The following is a 17,125-nucleotide window of genomic DNA, read 5'->3' as shown; positions in this document are numbered from 1 at the left end:
AGTGAAATATCGTTCTTCTTAAAGGACTTGTGTTTGAACAGTTGCGTATGTAGAGTGTGTGCTTGTTGGTTAAGAAAGATTCTAAATATATATTACATTGTGATCACTTCAGACTAATAAAAAAATTAGATTAAGATGTTATTTGTCATGAAAATGGTAAGACTTGAACGACTTAAATAGAATTAAAAAATTATTAAAGTTATAAAAATATTCTTTAACTGAAATAACTTGAATTTTTTTAATTCGACTTGACTCGAACGAATACTCTTTTTACAACATATGCAAAGAAAATAAAAGAAAAATGTCGGCAGCCGCAGTGCACGTGACCGTGTCTTCTATTCTTCATCCTTTCCCCAATCGGAGAATCTCAGCGCATCTCGTACGTAACGTTATTTATTAGTATTGATTTTATTACTGATTTATTAAATATTTCCACTTTGTAAGCGTGAGTACACGCTCTCCCTGTTCACATATCCTCTCTCTGCCTCCGATCTTTTATTTTCTTCTGCAAATCGAATTTGTCTCTTTCTCTCGAAGGTTTTTCCATCACTTTCCTGAGAAAGTTTGACGAATAAAAACTAGTTCCCCACTGAGTTCAAACAAAATGAAAACGACAGCTCCAATAACCAGTACTGCAACAACCGCCACCGCATCTTCGAGGAGGATAATTGATGTCCTTAAAACTCCAAAGTTTGTTAAATTACTAGCCGTTGTTCTCCTCTCTGTTTCACTCGTTTTCCTTGTTACTCACTTATCCTCCTCTTCTTTTCCCTTCTCTTCCTTCTCAACCGATTACTCCTTACCAACTCCGCATGCGTCGCCTCCGCTTTCCCCCCCTCCCCCTCCGCCGCCGGCAGTGCGAAGGACGGGGATAATAGACGAAAATGGAACAATGTCTGCTGAGTTCATTGTCGGAGAATCAGATTCGAACTCCACGAATAATTCTACAGAGTTCGGTGTTGGAAACGAGGAAGGAAGAGAAGAAGAGAAAAGGAAGGGTGAGAGCGATGATGAAGTTAGGATTAAGTTTGAGAAATATAAGGTGTGTGAGAAGAGTAAAGTTGATTATGTACCGTGTTTGGATAACGAAGAAGCAATTAAGCTGTTTAGTAATAGTGAAAGGGGGGAGAAATACGAGAGGCATTGTCCTGGAAAAGATAAAATGTTGGATTGTGTGGTTCCGACACCGAAAGGGTACCAAAGACCTATACCTTGGCCTCAGAGTCGTGATGAGGTAAATTTTTGCCTGAAAATTCTTTGATTTTATATACTATTTATTTATTTTTTTAAAAATAGTTGTAAAGTTGTAATTGGACTTTCTAGTAGAAAACTTTGATGATTTTAGTAAGGTGTAGATGGGAGTTCGATTGGGTATTGGTTTCAAGTAATGGCAATTTGGGTGTTAAGGTTGCTATTGTTCTGTTGATGAATGGTTAGCTAAGGAATTATATATCCTGTGCAAAGGGCTGCAGTTGAACTAGGTAGAAAAGAGCCATGTAGTGAACTTGTGCGATGGCCTAAGGTAATGAAGTGGAGACAAAATGCTCCGTAGGTAGTATGTTTATGCAAGAGACCTTTTTTCTTTTTTCAAGTATAGTGGAGTTTAGTACCCTAAGTGATAGTACTCTTGGTAGAAAATTATCAGGAGATTATGTTTTTAAGTACTACCATTGGATTGGTGTTAACATCTCCCGGGTGCATCTAGATTTGCCACTGAAGTTGTCTGATATCAGTTTTAGTTGTAATGTTGCCCCCCATAGGAATTCAAGCGGGTTGGTGCCGTGATGGAACTTCAATATTAAATAGTTAATAGTATATGATTTCTCCAAACTTTATGACATAGGAATAATGGAATTAGTAACTACTATTTTGATGAAAGATGATAGCTACATCACAATGAAATTGGTAGATAAAAGTTAACTTAGAGATGGGAGCAGGCATCCCTAGCCTCTGAGCTGGTTTCATTAATGATATTTTGATAGTGGTTGAATTCATCAAATATATGGTCTTGACTTTGGCCTATTTACCAAGAACATAGTTGTCACGAGACTTTAATATCCCTCTTTAGGAATTTATAGTGTTAAAGTCTTATCATTTTCTGTTAGCTGCTCAATCTGCCTATCTAGTTTTCTTTGCTGCTGCACATGCCGCTATGAATACTATTTGGATATAACAACTTTCTTTGGTGCTATATTTCAAATTAACTATTTCACCCTGGCGAACTCTTATTGAAGGTTCTTTTGTCTACACTTGAGTTATAATTGCAGGTTTGGTTTAGCAATGTGCCACATACTCGTCTGGTTGAAGATAAAGGTGGGCAAAATTGGATATCAATAAAGAAAGACAAGTTCATTTTTCCAGGAGGTGGAACACAATTTATTCATGGGGCTGATCAATATTTGAATCAGATTTCACAGGTCGTCTGCTTTAACAATCTCTTTTTGGTAACAGTACTAGCTTTTTACATGGGATTGATAATCATCTTTCTGTTTGCAGATGGTCCCTGAAATTTCTTTTGGCTGCCATGTCCGTGTTGCATTAGATATTGGTTGTGGAGTTGCCAGTTTTGGTGCTTTTCTTCTACAACGCAATGTCACCACTTTATCAATAGCACCGAAAGATGTTCATGAAAACCAAATTCAATTTGCACTAGAGCGTGGGGTACCTGCCATGGTTGCAGTATTTGCTACTCATCGACTGTTGTATCCAAGTCAGGCTTTTGACTTGATACATTGTTCAAGATGTAGAATTAATTGGACTCGTGATGGTACACTATATTTTCTTTAACATGTCCAAAAGAGCTGCTATATCTTGAAATATTTGAGAAGTATTGGCATTTAATTAAGGTTCAGTTGTCTTTAATTGACTATTGCAACCTAATAATGAAATTAAATTGTTCCAAAAGCATTCTTTTATGGTTATTTGAGCATTAAATCTTTTAGTGGTTAGGATTGCTCATGTGCAAGTATTTACCCTCTGAATGTGCATATATATGTGAGAAAACATGCTTAGTAGGTTGAGTTATTAATTATACACAAATATAAATATATGTTGCATGTACACCAGAGCTCTTTGATCTTGATGCTTCTTTCTATTTTTGCCTATGGTGAAGATGGAATTTTGCTTCTCGAGGTCAACAGGATGCTTAGAGCTGGAGGCTATTTTGTCTGGGCTGCACAGCCTGTATATAAACATGAAGAGATTCTACAAGAGCAGTGGAAAGGTACCCCCTCATGTCAAGTTTTTTACAGCTCTCTCTCTCTCTCAGCACACACATACAGACATTTTTTTATGGTGCTTGATATCCTGATTCAAAGTTTTAGATGCTTTGAATACTTTGCATCACTTAATCGTTTAAATAAGAAAGAACCAAAATGTCAGTTGTATGTATCACCTTGATCACCTATGCCTTCATCCACTTTATCATCTTTTATCGTGTTCAATGAAAATAAGATTGATACATTGAAATAGCTCAGATTTATTTGTAAGCTAATTTATCTACAGAAATGGAAGATCTTACCTCTCGCATTTGCTGGGAGCTAGTAAAGAAGGAGGGATATATTGCCATATGGCGGAAGCCTTTAAACAATAGTTGCTATCTTAATCGTGATACTGGAGCACTACCTCCCCTTTGTGACCCTGATGTTAATTCAGACAATGTTTGGTATGTCCTGCTTCAATACATGAAGGTTCACTGCATTTAAATGACAATAAAAATCTTATGCAATTGATTTCAACATATTTAGTACTGGGCCGGTATTTTGGGACTTATTATCCTGCATTTTTTTGTTTGTTAAATTGCTCTTCAGAGTTCAGACCATGTCCTTGGTGTAATGAAGAAGCAGTAACCTGAGAGTTAGACTTTGGAAACCACCTATAAGTTGAAAAATCTGTCTGTTTTCTTTTACTTGTGCCAAATAGGCAAACCTACATCTTAAGGTTTTAAAAGATTGTGGCCAAACATTGATACCTGTAGTTTGTGTTTCAGAGAATAAAAATAAATAAATTGACTTCCTGTGGCCATTTACATTTCTTACAAACCAGCAAGGAAGCCTTATAAAGTCAAACACATAAATTAAGTACAACAAAGAATAGCATAGAAGAAAGATTAGGAGATCCCTGCTTAGGCTTGACAATTAAAAAGTTGAGGGTGGGGTCTTGGATAGGGGATTTCTCACCATTATTTTGCTTAGGCCTCCAGCAATTAAGTATAGAAGTTGCTGGTAGAGAAAAACCATTGCCTCCGAAAACCTTGAATTGTATCAGTCTTTTAAGGAGTATTTTGTAGTTGGTTGCTTCCTTGTTGTCTTTGTTTGCTCATATTTTCTGCTCCTGTAAACTTTGGTATGGCAGAAAAGCTCAAGGATGCTTTACTAGCCAAAGTTGAACAACTCATAACAAGCTGCAGTGTAACAATGTTTGCAGGTATGTTGACTTGAAGGCATGCATCACTCAATTGCCAGGGAATGGTTATGGCTCTAATGTTAACACATGGCCTGCACGTCTTCATGATCCACCCGACAGGCTTCAAAGCATAGAAATGGATGCCTATATTTCCAGAAAGGAAATCTTGAGAGCTGAGTCAAAATACTGGAATGAAATAATAGACAGTTACATACGTGCTTTTCACTGGAAAGATATGAAACTACGTAATGTGATGGACATGAGGGCTGGACTTGGAGGGTAACTACTTATATACCATGCTGCAGCATAGACTTTTCTGATTTTGAAGTGCTTTTATGTTTTGTTAAGAATGCAAAAGAAATATTGCATTATTTTGATTATTTTGTTTTTTCTTACAATGCAGGTTTGCAGCAGCATTACATGATCTCCAGATTGATTGCTGGGTTATGAATGTTGTTCCTGTTAGTGGGTTCAACACATTACCTGTAATTTATGATCGTGGACTTATAGGAATTATGCACGACTGGTATAGTCAATACACACTTAAAAATCTGGATTTTATATTCTTCTTCCAACGTCATGTGCATGGTGGTATTGTAGCATTTATCCAGATTGTCTTTACCCATGTATATAGTGCATGAAGCTAATTATCCGGAAATGAAGCTACTGTTTTGGACCATGATAGTTCAAACATGCACCTTTTGTGATCGATGTGGTCATAATGGTAAAAAGTATCTAAATGAGAGAGGACATCATTTATGTTATAATCAAAATTTCTACTTAGATGTACTTTCTGGAAGCCATCATGTTTGTTTCGAGGAAAGCTGAGCTTCTTTGAGTCAATCCGTGTAGCAGCACTTGGCACATCCGGTAAATTGGCTTGAACTAGGATGAGCCTTAAACTAAGTCAAGCAGCTGTTAAAAATAGCGCATACTTAAAACCAACATGTGAATCTTCTAAACCATTTTGGCCGGGAAAGTAAAAGGATCTTCCACCAATGTTTGTGCTAGTAATAATACTTGCAAACTTTCAATTGCTAGTTTTATCATGGTTAAAACTGCATGGTCTTCCATTGGTTTATTTGTAGCTCATTTGTGATTGAGTGTTTTTGAATGCTTTCAATCTCATCTGTAGTATTTCCACATACTTTAGACTTGTGATTCTTAAATTCTTTTCCAGGTGTGAACCATTTGATACCTATCCAAGAACATATGATTTATTGCATGCTTCAGGCCTTTTCTCCGTTGAGAAGAAGAGGTATTATTCATTCCTTTTTCCCTCTTTTGTGCTAGTTTATGGTAATGATGCACATTCTTCAGATGCAGTCTATCATGTTCGATATAGGTGTAATATGTCAACCATCATGCTTGAGATGGACCGGATTCTGAGACCTGGTGGACGTGTATACATACGGGATTCAATCTCCATTATGGGTGAACTTAAAGAAATAACAACTGCAATGGGATGGGTGGCTGCGGTACATGACACAGGTGAAGGTCCACATGCAAGCTGGAGAATTTTAATCTCTGAGAAACGTATGTAACTCGCTTGTTTGATGAGCATGGTGAAACCATGTTTTATATGTCCACGTCTTGTGCACCTTTTGGACATGCATGAAATCTCACACAGAAAGAAGCTGCAACTCTCCGAACAAAAAAGTGGTAAGAGCTGCAACGCGTTCCTCATAATTTAGTATAATCTGTTGTCTTATGTACTCAGTGAACATTACAGGTCGATATTACTATATTTAGCGAACATATACTAGTGGATTTCCTTTTTCTCTTTTGTATTCCAAGTGTAATTTGTACATTACATAATTTGCCATTCAGCATATGTTGAAAGTGTTAATGCAACCTGTATGCCTTACTGATTATCTTTAGGAAACTATTCCATGTTTCAATTGAGGGAATATGTGATTTCATTATACCAGGTTATGTTTTCCCCAACTCTTATTTCTTGAAGAATGTTCGACACTCGGGCACATATCTTGACATAAGTTTAGGGATATGATCCTCTAAGATCTCGTATTTGACACGTATATGTGTTTGGCACACATTCGAATCGAACTTATAATGGGTCAAAAAGATCCATCCATTGACAACTTGTAACATAGATTTCACCAATCAATGCTCATCAAACTTCTTTTTATATAATTCTAAGAGTTCATCCATTAACAATGATCACAAACATAAACTCTCTATCCAAACAATCCTTGGACACAATTAACTATGATTTCAACAAAGCATCCTTGAGAACAGCAGTATTAATCTGTTTAGAGAGATAAGCTTCATAAATTTCCACAACAAGTCGAGCATCCTTTTCCACGAGTTCCATGTACTCTTCCTTTTTCGTAAGCTTATCCATGTTGTCAGTAATCAGACTCAATGCCGCATCAAGCACGAGCTTGGCACCATGCTGGTGAGCGAAAGCATAGGTCATGAGTGAATTATCCCAGTTCAATTTGGACACCAGGAACTTCTCGCAGAAGCCTTTGAGACGCTTCACCTGGTACTTTTCGGCCAAAACCAGAAGATCACAAGCCATCTGCTCATCGAGCCATGCTTCTGCAGTGTACAAATAGTTCACAAAGGCTCGCAGAGCATCGTATGATACGTCACTGATCTTAATTGTTCCACTTCTGCTTTCTTCCATCTCATTTTCAAGCATTGCTTTGAACACTGGTGAACGATTCACCTGGAAAATATTCATATATATATATATATAACATTCAACAACAATCCAACAATAAATGTTTTCTAAAAAACACATTTCCTAGTTTGGGTCTAGTTTTCTACTGTAAAAGCGAATATCCATGATCCAAATAAAAATTTCGAAAATTCAGAGTTTGGGCCGCATTAAAAATTAAATTATTTGCATTTTAAGTTGAAATTCGAAGCAAATGGATAGTACCAAAACGGCTTTATGGGCGGGAACAGGGGGCAAGCCGGGGGAGACATCATCGGAAGCGACCAAAACGACGTCGGGGAAGACGGGACCGGGGGAGGTAGGGGAGCCGCGGTGGGCGTGATCGAGCGGGGACCAAAAGCGTAAAAAGGCGACCTTGGCTTTGAGATCTTCGATCTCGCGCCTGAGTTCTTCCTCGGTCTCGCCGGCTTCCTCGTAACACTCCTTGCACGTGCCGGCGTCGCGTGCGGCATACTCTTCCTTGCAGGATATGCATCTGAGCGTCTCGGCGTCGCTCTCGCTCTCCGTCTCGGAATCCGATCGGACCACCTGGTGACACCGATGCCGTCGCATGTTTTTGCTCTATGGGAAAGAACGTGCGGCTTTCGCTACTGGTGGGTTGTTTTTAATTTTTTTTTCGATAATTCCTACCCTTTTAAACCTTTATATTCTAAAATTTATTTATTTTTTCTCATTATTTGAAAAATAAAATATTTTTTATTAAAACACGCAATAAGTGACCAAATATTCATACTTCAACTTTTATTTTTTTAATCAATCACTAATATCTAATTTATTTACCAACTAATTTAAATTAAATTTTGTAGAGGTTCATTATAAGGTTGACTATATTAATCTAACTTGCTCCATTTATAAATATTAAGATTCGAAACTCTTGATCTTATTTAAATAATTTAGTATTTCATCCCATCAAACTAACTAATTATTGGTCCTTATATTTATTCTTTTATTGAACCAATATGATAGCAAAAAGGGAAAAAGAAAAATTAGTTGTACAATGTGGCAATTTGAGTAAAATGTGTTTCCTTATTGATCGAAATCAGCAACGTTGAGACTTGAGAATCTAGAAGTCCGACACAGAAATTGACCTGAACTTTTGGATTAAGCACACTATTTGCTCTAAACAACCGGCACCTGTCATTTTCAATGTACTATAGACCGGAATCATCCGGTGCCGATGCGATCCAACTACACAAACTAAAAGATAAGGGTAAACTACATCTCACGTCACTCAATTATTAGTTCAATTATAAACAGGTCATTTTTTTCTTTCTAAAAGTTTACAAACAAGAGGACATGGAACACTTTTGGTCCCCAAAACTTATACATTTTACCAATTTGGTCATAATCTAAAAGAATTCAAGAAACTTAACCATTCATATTAAAAATCCTATCAATTAAGTTTCCCCCCCTTATGAATTGGTAAAGTCTTTCATATGAAATCTGGTTTTAGTTGTGCAATAAGAGGACATCTTCTTTCATATTTTTAATGCTTTTGAAGTACCAAATGCAGGTTGTATCGATCGTCGATCAATCTTATCTTTAGATAATATGTTTTGTTATACATGTACTTTGTAAATGGATCAATCTTATCTTTAGATAATATGTTTTGTTATACATGTACTTTGTAAATGGTGCAAGACGAGCTTATTCACTCATATAAATTGATTAATATTAGTCGATGGTAGACTTTTATCAGTAACTTATTGTTACTTATGATAGAATACAATTGTGCAACTACTTTTTTTAATTCAATGGATTTGTTTGACTTGATATTATCGTAAAAAAATAACAAAATAGTGATTTTTTAAATATGACGAGTTAGATTTATTGAATTAGGACTAAATTTATAGGACATATAAATTTTGAGGACTAGAAATATTATTATATCAGATCACATTAAACTTTTTTTTTTAATTTTAATGACGAGGTGACCTGTTTGTAATCATATTTTAATTAAGTGACTAAATGGTAACTTTTAGAGAAAGGTGACATGTCTGTAACTGAACTAATAATTGAATGACATAAAATGTAGTTTAACCAAAAATAAAGGGTAAAGTACAAAAATGGTCAATAAATTATGCTAAAATAATCTTTTTGATCAATAAAAATTTGGAAGTTACATAAGGATCATTAAATTTATCAAACTATTACAAAATGATTACTATAAATTATAAAATAGTGATGATTTTGTAATAATTTTAAAGACAATTTTGTAATAATTTTAAAGACAATTTTGTAATAAAATGACAAGTACATTGATCATTTTGTAATGGTTTGATAAGTTTAATGATCATTTTGTAATCATTTGGGATGTTTAATGACAATTTTGTAACTATAAATGACCAAAAAGATCATTTCAACATAGTTTATTGACCATTTATGTACTTTGCCCATAAATAAAACAGTAAACTAAAAAGTCTAAAATTCTTCGGTGGAGTCCTTTTGTTTTCAAATATAAAAACACAATCTAACGAAGTGGAATAAGACGAGAAGTTGCAGAGGACGACAAAGTTTCCGAGAAAAGTAATAGTAAAACCTTCTTTCAATTCGTTTAGGGTTTCAAATTTTCATCTCAGGTGAACTTTCTTTATTCTCTTTTCATTTCCATTAAGAGTTTTCCTTTTGTTGTTTTCTGTTTGGTTCTCGAGAAATGTAGGTAGGAAAAATAGAGAGAGAGAGAGAGAGAAGACGTAGTTGTTTAATGATTCAAATTTCTAATTCTTGAACCTCAAATTATTTAAAATTAGTAAATACTGAAGTTCGGTTAGTTACATTGCTTAATTTGATTAAATTTCTATGTTTACGCCTTCTTTTCGTGGAAATAGAGAGCAGGCCAGCAGGGGATAGTTATTTCCAGTTCAATTTTCTTTTGGTTTTTTATTTGATTTCCTAGTTGCATAACATATTTTTTCCCACTGAATTTGATGATTTTAAGATGTTTATGTGATAATTTTATGTTAATTTGGAAGATGACGCTGGTTTGTTACACCGAAACCCTAACTCTGGGGGTGAAATGCTTTGCAAACTAGGGTTTTGTGGAATGGTAGAAATGGGTCTCGAGGAAGGGACAAGCAATGGTGAAGGAACAGAGAGAGGGGAGAAAATTAAGTCCTCCAAAAGTAAACCAGTGGATAATGGGTTTGGATATGAATGTATGATTGATTCTGGTGATGGAAGTTCAGGAGCAAGTGAGAGTTTCCGAACATATAAGAGACGCAGGCAGTTAAGTTCGAGTTCAAAGGTCAAAGTGCAAGATGGTGGGAAAGCATCGGCAAACCAGGTAGCTTTTATTGATAAACATGTCTGAATACGTATGTTTGCAGTTGTAGCTGTTAACTTTCTTTTGTTATTGTAATGTATAATGTTGAATTGGCTTGGGCTTATTTCGGTACTTTTCTCCTAGTTATAAGAGCTTACAGATTGTGCATTTGGGTCATTGAGGAAAAGTTTAATTTGTTTGCAATCAGATTGAAAGCTCTAATTTGAGACTATACTATGGATACAAGGAGAAGATTTGACTGGGTTGTTGGGTACTTCAAAGAAAAATTCAAACTATTGTATTAGGTTTATAAGTTTATAGCTATCGTGCATAGTATGTCATAAATATGTGAGCTTGTAATGCCTAGAAATTCACAATAATGGGTAGTTGTTACTTGTTGATGGTATTTTGGAACTCATGTGGTTTTTGGGTGGCTTTGTTGGTTGAACGAAGGTGGTTCTTTTACATATATTCTTTCTCGTGCAATGAGTTTAGATACTGTTTGCAAGTGAGTTGATTCTACAGATATTCCTAAAAGTTGGCTTTAGCCCTCAAGCATTGTTCTACAAGGTTTCATCAAGATGTGTGTTGCACTTGAAGCTGTGAAGGGGCATGGGATGTAAAAATGTCAAATTTTATTTTATGGCAACTTCAGTGTATTTCTTTCATGTCGGTCAGATGAATAGGGGCTGATGTATTTGAGAATTTTAATCCTGTTATCCTGTATCATAATGATAATCGAAAGTGATAGTTGTTTTTACTAGTTTCATTGTTCTATTTCTTAAGTATCCCACATCTTTAATGAATAAAATCTTTTCAGCATTACATATAAAACCACAGAAATAGATTCCTGTGTTATGGCTGTTAGCTACCTTTAGGTAAATAAGGAAGCAAAAGCTTCTGAAGTTAGTGAAGCAAGCTATGATACTGTATGCCACCCTTCTGTAGAACGAATGGACGATATAAAAGTGGAAAAGTTCTGAATTATCTACAGCAAGATTTTATAATTTGGCCCTATGTTATCGAGATATATGTATTTGCTGTGTTCTTTTTCCGTGAATACCCGATATTCTTTTTGAGCTGACAAGTTCTTGTCTTTGTTGTTCTTTTAAACAAAGATATTTGGCTTTCGAGACCACAAAGTACAGTTTGACATGCTAAATGATTATACTTACTGTGAGCAGGTCAGTATTCCTGGGACTGATCATTGTGGTTCTTTAAATGACAAAAATTATTGTCCACAAAGGAAGTGGAGAAATGTTAATGTTGTATTGGAGCACATGCATCAGTTATTAAGTGGTGATGAAGGTGGTATACAGCGTTGCATTCAAGATGCACTTTTATTTCTCCGAGAAAATGGTTGTAATGTGACATTTAAGGTTTATGCTTTTATCTAAACTCCACGTGGTCTATGATGTCTTGTACTGATCTTTCTCTTGTCAATTTTCATTCTGATATATTGGAATATTAATTTTCTGATTCATCTACAGGATTCTGAGGAGCTGGAGGCTGTCATATCTAATGGGTCCTTTAAGGAGTCAAAATCTCAAACCACCACTGAGATGTGCCAGCGTGTTTTCTCTGAAGTTATAATTTCTGAAAAATTCACATCTTTGTGTAAGCTTCTATTTGACAATTTCCAAGGGATCAAGCTTGATAACCTTTTTCACTTAAGTCTCATGAACTCAAAGATGAAAGATGGAGCTTATGAGCAATTACCTATGCTTTTCTCCTCAGACATTCAGCAGGTAATTTATGCAACCATTTTTATTTGCATGAATTGCTTGAATGGACTTGCTTAGTTTAAAGCTGAATATGTTACATTGATTGAATTAAAATTTTATAAGCTCAATTTTCAGGTACGTTTAGAACAGTTTATTACATTCTGGGCCCTTAGCTAGATGATGTTAGATTCTATATTGCTGAACTTTTGTGAAGGATATCCAAATGAAATATATTGTTTTCAGTCAACTAGTTTGCTCATTTCTTTTTGTAGGACATTCTAGAAGTGAAAATTTATGCTTCATGTAGCAGTTTTATTTGGATTTATTTGTAAAACCACATTAGTATTGAGAAATTGGATGGATGTGGGACCTGAGATCAATTCTTATAGTTGTATATGGAAAATTTGCAATTCTTTTGAATGATTTGAGAATCTGCTGCTTATTTTTATAGAGGCATTTACTAGATCTGTGTGTCTTTTTTCTAGTTGATTATTCTTGCATATACATGGTGTATTTGTATCCGATTATTGCTTCTTTTTTTCTGGGATAGTGTTGTGTACTTGATTTTCCTTAATTTGTTGTTCAATGCAATGGACTTGCAGAAGCTTTTTCTTGCAAAGAGAAGAAATGCTTGCAAAATATCCCCCCAAAATTAATAGCATATTCCATGTAGCAGATCCGGTTATTTTTTCAGTAGTAATTATATATTTACACAAATACTTATATATGCCTTAACCTAAATTTCTCCTATAGATATGGAGAAAACTTCAAGAAATAGGAACTGAAATTGCATCCCTCGCAAAGAGCCTCTCAAACATATCAAGCACATCTTATCGTGAAAAAGTGAGTTAGCAAACACATACTACTGCTATTGTAATTTGTTTCAAGAACTTTATTGCTAATAACTAATCTTTGTGATGTTTTTCTTATAATTTTCAGATTGGCTGTTCTGGTGTTGCTGTTGAAGAGGAGAAACATGAGGTAAACATTCATGAATTAGCTTGTAGTTTGCATTTGCATGCTTGTATCAGCATAATGCATTGCTAACTTCAAATTTCAGTTATAGGTGCATTTAACTATATTAGATATTTTGCATAAAAAATGAAAGAACTGTGTTAGGTAGTTCAGGGGGATTCTAAAAAAAGGAATCTTAAGGTGAAAATAAGGTAAGATACATAAAATGTTACCAAAATATACTCAATTTATGTACACACACAAAAATTGATAACCTTTTGGATATGTACGCAAAATGTTACAATGTTTATAACAATTTATGTATCTTACCTTATTTTACCTTAAATTAAAGATCCTCACCTTAGAACTACCTGGTTTAGAGTGCTTAGAGAGTTAGATAAAGTTGATTCAGGATAAGACCTTGGAGTTTCTAATGTTATGTTTGGACAAATTTCAATGGAGGTACTGCTTTGTATAAAAATTGATGGGTGTGCTATCTGAAATTGGTATTCGTAGAGCATTTTGATGAATATTTGAATTTAGCATTTGTATAGCACCTTGGTTTTAAAGCAGTAGGAGGATTCTGACCTGAACTGTTTTCATCTAGCTTTTAATTTGTATTACATGCAAGCTATTTCAATTTATATGCTAAGAATCTGCTTTGAAGGTTGAGTTTCCTTTATGAGATATATTATTTCTTTTTTTATTTTTCAATGGAAAACAGTTCCGTACTCGGGAGCTGGAATCTCATGTTAAACTGCCGCAAACTGAAGCTTGTGGTGTGTATAAAGTTTGCACTTGCAGGCATTGTGGGGAGAAAGCAGATGAGAAGGATTGTTTAGTTTGTGATTCATGTGAGGTAATGTACCATGTTGCCTGTATTAACCCTGCTGTGATGGAGATTCCTCCAAGAAGTTGGTATTGTGCAATCTGTACTGCGAAGGGAATAGGATCTCTGCATGAGAACTGTGTGGTATGTGCGAGACTGAATGTCCCAGGGAATCTCTACGAAGATGTTGCTGATGAAAACCATAATGGAAACTGTGAAATGTTTACTGACCTGGGAGAAAATTCAAACTGTAGCATCGACCAGGGGACTCAATCTCAACAACAGAGCAAAAACCAACATGATTGTAAAATTTGCGGAAGTGTTGTTCAACAAGGTGAGGAGTTAAGGAGTTGTGAGCATCCCTTCTGCCCCCATAAATATTATCATGTGAGGTGCCTGACAATGAAACAGTTAAAATCATATTGTTCCCTTTGGTACTGCCCTTCATGTCTCTGTAGAACTTGCCTCGTCGACAAAGATGATGATAAGATTGTTTTATGTGACGGCTGTGATGCTGCATACCACATTTATTGCATGAAACCACCGCGAACCTCAATCCCTAGCGGGAAATGGTTTTGCAGAGAATGTGATGCTGGGATCCAACTCATACACAGAGCTAAAAGGGCGTACCAGAATCGGGAAAATAAGCTAAAAAGGAAAGGCATAGGAGGCAAACTGGCATATGATAATCTGGAAACGAGTCAAAATCTGGAAAACAAAGAGGAGACGAATAAAAGTAGAGGCGGAGTGGACATGCTTCTGACTGCTGCCGGTACTCTACATTTGGAGGAGAAGTTGAATGCTATTCAGATGAAGACATAGAAAGAGCCTTGCACTTGGAGGACATAACAAAATTTAGAGTTGTTGGTTACGGGCAACTCCGAACGACAACTTATTCTTCATTTTTTCCGGCTGGGGAACGGATGTTCTGATATGTTGTAAAACTTCATCACATTTTGCTGGCACCACTAACAGGTGATTGATGAAGTAAAATGATAGACTTGTAATATGAGAAGAATTACACAGTTTAGAGAGGAGAGTTATGTGAAGCAATGGTTTCTCAGCAAATGTTTGTATAATTGTGTAGAAAACTGTGACCAAACAACCTGTTTTTATTGATGAAAAGTTCAGTTTTTTCCTTTTTTCATAAATTGCTGGTTAATTGACTTGTTATCATGGGTATCAATAGATGTTGGCTTTGAATCATGGCTATCGTTATCATACCGATATCGATCGAAAATTGTATCAAGTAATTTAAGTATCGTTTTAATTAAAAAATTATTATGTTTAAGCTATTTTAGTCTACAGGGGTGTACATTGGTCTTTTTAATATTTTATCTTAATTTCAGTGGTAAAATTTAATATTGTTCTCCATAAAAGTCTTAAACTCGAATAGTTACGTCTGCAGAGTATGTCTTCTTTGGTTAAGAAAGATTTTGAATATATATTATCATGTAATTCACACTACCATTATATTCAAAAAGAAAATAAAAATATGATTATTAAACCTAATTGATTTTTGTATATAAATATATTTATCTGTATTATGCATATATATATATTTATCATATAATCTATTAACATAAGGATTAAAATATGTGTAAAAAATATTTTAAAAAAATTGAACAAATCGAAAATGTTATATTAAAAACATCAATGACAATACATATCATTATCATGCAAAAATAATATAATTATATATAATAATAATTTATTTTCGAAATAATATTCAGAATTGGTTACTTTTAAGACTTTAAGGTTCGAAGGTTTTTAACAGTAGCAAATTACGTTATGTACCGAACATATATATGTTCTAGGTAAACATCAATCAATAGTTAATGACGAACCCACCTTTAAGTTCAAGATGAATACATGTTTATCTTTTAAGTTTAATTTTTCTTTTAGTTATTTATTTTATTAATTATGTTTACTTTAAAATTTTATATATATTTTTTTATATTATTAATATATGTATATACTTTAAAAAATATTTATAAATTTGTCGCTTTCGATATGGATGATTAAGTGATAGGTGAAGTGAATGTGATGGCAACTGTGAAAACAATCTGATAAAGACTAAAGAGAATCTGCAATGTGTCAATATATAAACACCTTCCGGGAAGTGTAAGAAAACAATGAGGCGAAGCTTGTTTGCTTATTGCCTCTTCCCTCTTCCCTATTGGCCATTGCTTCCTGTTTTCGACTACATTTAATTCCGTGACTTTACAACATCCTTTCCTAGTTCTAATTTTTAACCGTCAAGGAAAGCCCGTTGAACCCATTTTGGCTTGGCGAAAGAAGAACTAAGGTGGGAAAAACTGAAGCGGAAAGAGAGGAGAAGAGATGGGTGTCAGAATGTATTCAACGGGGTTAACGTTCTCACCTGAAGAAGATGAAATGAAGCATGGGAGTCTGTTTCCAAAGATGAGAAAGCTTGTTAAAATGACGATCATGGAGTTTATGCTTAGGTCTCTTCATCTTCGTCTTTTTCGTTCGTCTGTGTCACCAAAAATGTCAGGTTCTGAGTATAGTCTTAAATGATCTGGTAAAACGAATCCGAGTGTTTTATTTTTAGTTAAAGGCTCTTTCGTTATGTTCTCTAATGGTCTTTTATGCATATGTAGTGATAAACAAGGTTGGTTTCTGGTTTTGTGTATTAATGATGTTTGTTGCATGTTGTGCTTACTCTTCTTGTTTCTTCGATTGTCCATTATACCCGTAGATTAGGATTAATGTTATAATATATATATATAATCTTTTCCTCATATAATTTTGCTAATCAAAGTCTTCAGAATAAAAAATGACCTAACCGTACATTATGAACTCAGAATTTTTATATCTTTATAAGTCACTTGTAACCATCGTAATCCATTCTTAACAAGATTGCAGATAAACCTACGTGATTTTTTAGAATCAAATTTATTATCGTACATTTTTATCAATTCAACCTATTAATTTACGAATAACTATTAGGATCCCTTTTTGATACTAACACTAAAAGTATTATAAATTCTTTTAACTAAAAGAAGAAAAAAAAACTCTTCTCAAGTTTTTTTTAGCGCTGTCATTAAATTTAGAATTTTTCTCTATACGAGCGAGGTTGACTTTTAGAAAAAATAATATATTAATTGAATGATATTAATGTTGACAATAAATCACATTTGATGAATATACTTATCAATTTTTAATTTAAAATTACATTTCATTCAATATTTAGTAAGAATGGAGCTTTTGAACTATTGGGT

The 17,125-nt window shown here is 34.5% G+C and overlaps 3 protein-coding genes across 4 annotated transcripts; 2 read left to right on the top strand and 1 right to left on the bottom strand.

Moving 5' to 3' along the window:
* The first annotated feature begins 486 nt into the window (after positions 1-486).
* LOC120218563 (probable methyltransferase PMT10) lies at positions 487-6,251 on the top strand. The gene is made up of 9 exons (XM_039215490.1): positions 487-1,234; positions 2,268-2,417; positions 2,497-2,767; positions 3,113-3,223; positions 3,505-3,664; positions 4,426-4,683; positions 4,808-4,930; positions 5,585-5,662; positions 5,750-6,251. Exons 1-9 carry the CDS (start codon positions 605-607, stop codon positions 5,946-5,948), a joined length of 1,980 nt encoding a protein of 659 aa, XP_039071421.1. The 5' UTR covers positions 487-604; the 3' UTR covers positions 5,949-6,251.
* Positions 6,252-6,534: 283 nt separating this feature from the next.
* LOC120218567 (BTB/POZ domain-containing protein At4g08455-like) lies at positions 6,535-7,733 on the bottom strand. The gene is made up of 2 exons (XM_039215496.1): positions 7,316-7,733; positions 6,535-7,099 (listed from the first exon to the last, which is right to left on the bottom strand). The coding sequence occupies exons 1-2, from the start codon at positions 7,661-7,663 to the stop codon at positions 6,632-6,634; spliced, it is 816 nt and encodes a 271-aa protein (XP_039071427.1). The 5' UTR covers positions 7,664-7,733; the 3' UTR covers positions 6,535-6,631.
* Positions 7,734-9,627: 1,894 nt separating this feature from the next.
* LOC120218565 (PHD finger protein EHD3-like) lies at positions 9,628-15,027 on the top strand. Of its 2 annotated transcripts, XM_039215492.1 has the most exons (7): positions 9,628-9,690; positions 10,084-10,394; positions 11,558-11,752; positions 11,864-12,121; positions 12,851-12,940; positions 13,037-13,078; positions 13,776-15,027. In XM_039215492.1, exons 2-7 carry the CDS (start codon positions 10,128-10,130, stop codon positions 14,700-14,702), a joined length of 1,779 nt encoding a protein of 592 aa, XP_039071423.1. In that variant the 5' UTR covers positions 9,628-9,690; positions 10,084-10,127; the 3' UTR covers positions 14,703-15,027. The 2 variants fall into 2 exon arrangements, with proteins under 2 accessions (XP_039071423.1, XP_039071424.1); XM_039215493.1 differs by lacking the exons at positions 9,628-9,690; positions 11,558-11,752 and having other exon boundaries at positions 10,129-10,394.
* Positions 15,028-17,125: the final 2,098 nt, after the last annotated feature.

This window comes from Hibiscus syriacus, unplaced genomic scaffold, assembly GCF_006381635.1.
Source record: "Hibiscus syriacus cultivar Baekdansim isolate YM2019G1 unplaced genomic scaffold, ASM638163v2 tig00110198_pilon, whole genome shotgun sequence".
Lineage (NCBI taxonomy): Eukaryota > Viridiplantae > Streptophyta > Magnoliopsida > Malvales > Malvaceae > Hibiscus > Hibiscus syriacus.
The sequence above is the reverse complement of the archived record's forward strand: the minus strand, read 5'-3'. Positions and strand labels throughout refer to the sequence as shown.

What these genes read in the sequence shown, in the direction of transcription:
- LOC120218563 (XM_039215490.1), top strand. Translation starts at nt 605, where the DNA reads ATGAAAACGACAGCTCCAATAACCAGTACTGCAACAACCGCCACCGCA. An exon ending in AATTAATTGGACTCGTGATG is followed by an intron (nt 2,768 to 3,112) that starts GTACACTATATT and finishes CCTATGGTGAAG; the next exon opens with ATGGAATTTTGCTTCTCGAG. An exon ending in TCTACAAGAGCAGTGGAAAG is followed by an intron (nt 3,224 to 3,504) that starts GTACCCCCTCAT and finishes ATTTATCTACAG; the next exon opens with AAATGGAAGATCTTACCTCT.
- LOC120218567 (XM_039215496.1), bottom strand. Translation starts at nt 7,663, where the DNA reads ATGCGACGGCATCGGTGTCACCAGGTGGTCCGATCGGATTCCGAGACG. An exon ending in CCGCCCATAAAGCCGTTTTG is followed by an intron (nt 7,100 to 7,315) that starts GTACTATCCATT and finishes AATATTTTCCAG; the next exon opens with GTGAATCGTTCACCAGTGTT.
- LOC120218565 (XM_039215492.1), top strand. Translation starts at nt 10,128, where the DNA reads ATGCTTTGCAAACTAGGGTTTTGTGGAATGGTAGAAATGGGTCTCGAG. An exon ending in TCTCCTCAGACATTCAGCAG is followed by an intron (nt 12,122 to 12,850) that starts GTAATTTATGCA and finishes TTTCTCCTATAG; the next exon opens with ATATGGAGAAAACTTCAAGA. An exon ending in TTGAAGAGGAGAAACATGAG is followed by an intron (nt 13,079 to 13,775) that starts GTAAACATTCAT and finishes AATGGAAAACAG; the next exon opens with TTCCGTACTCGGGAGCTGGA.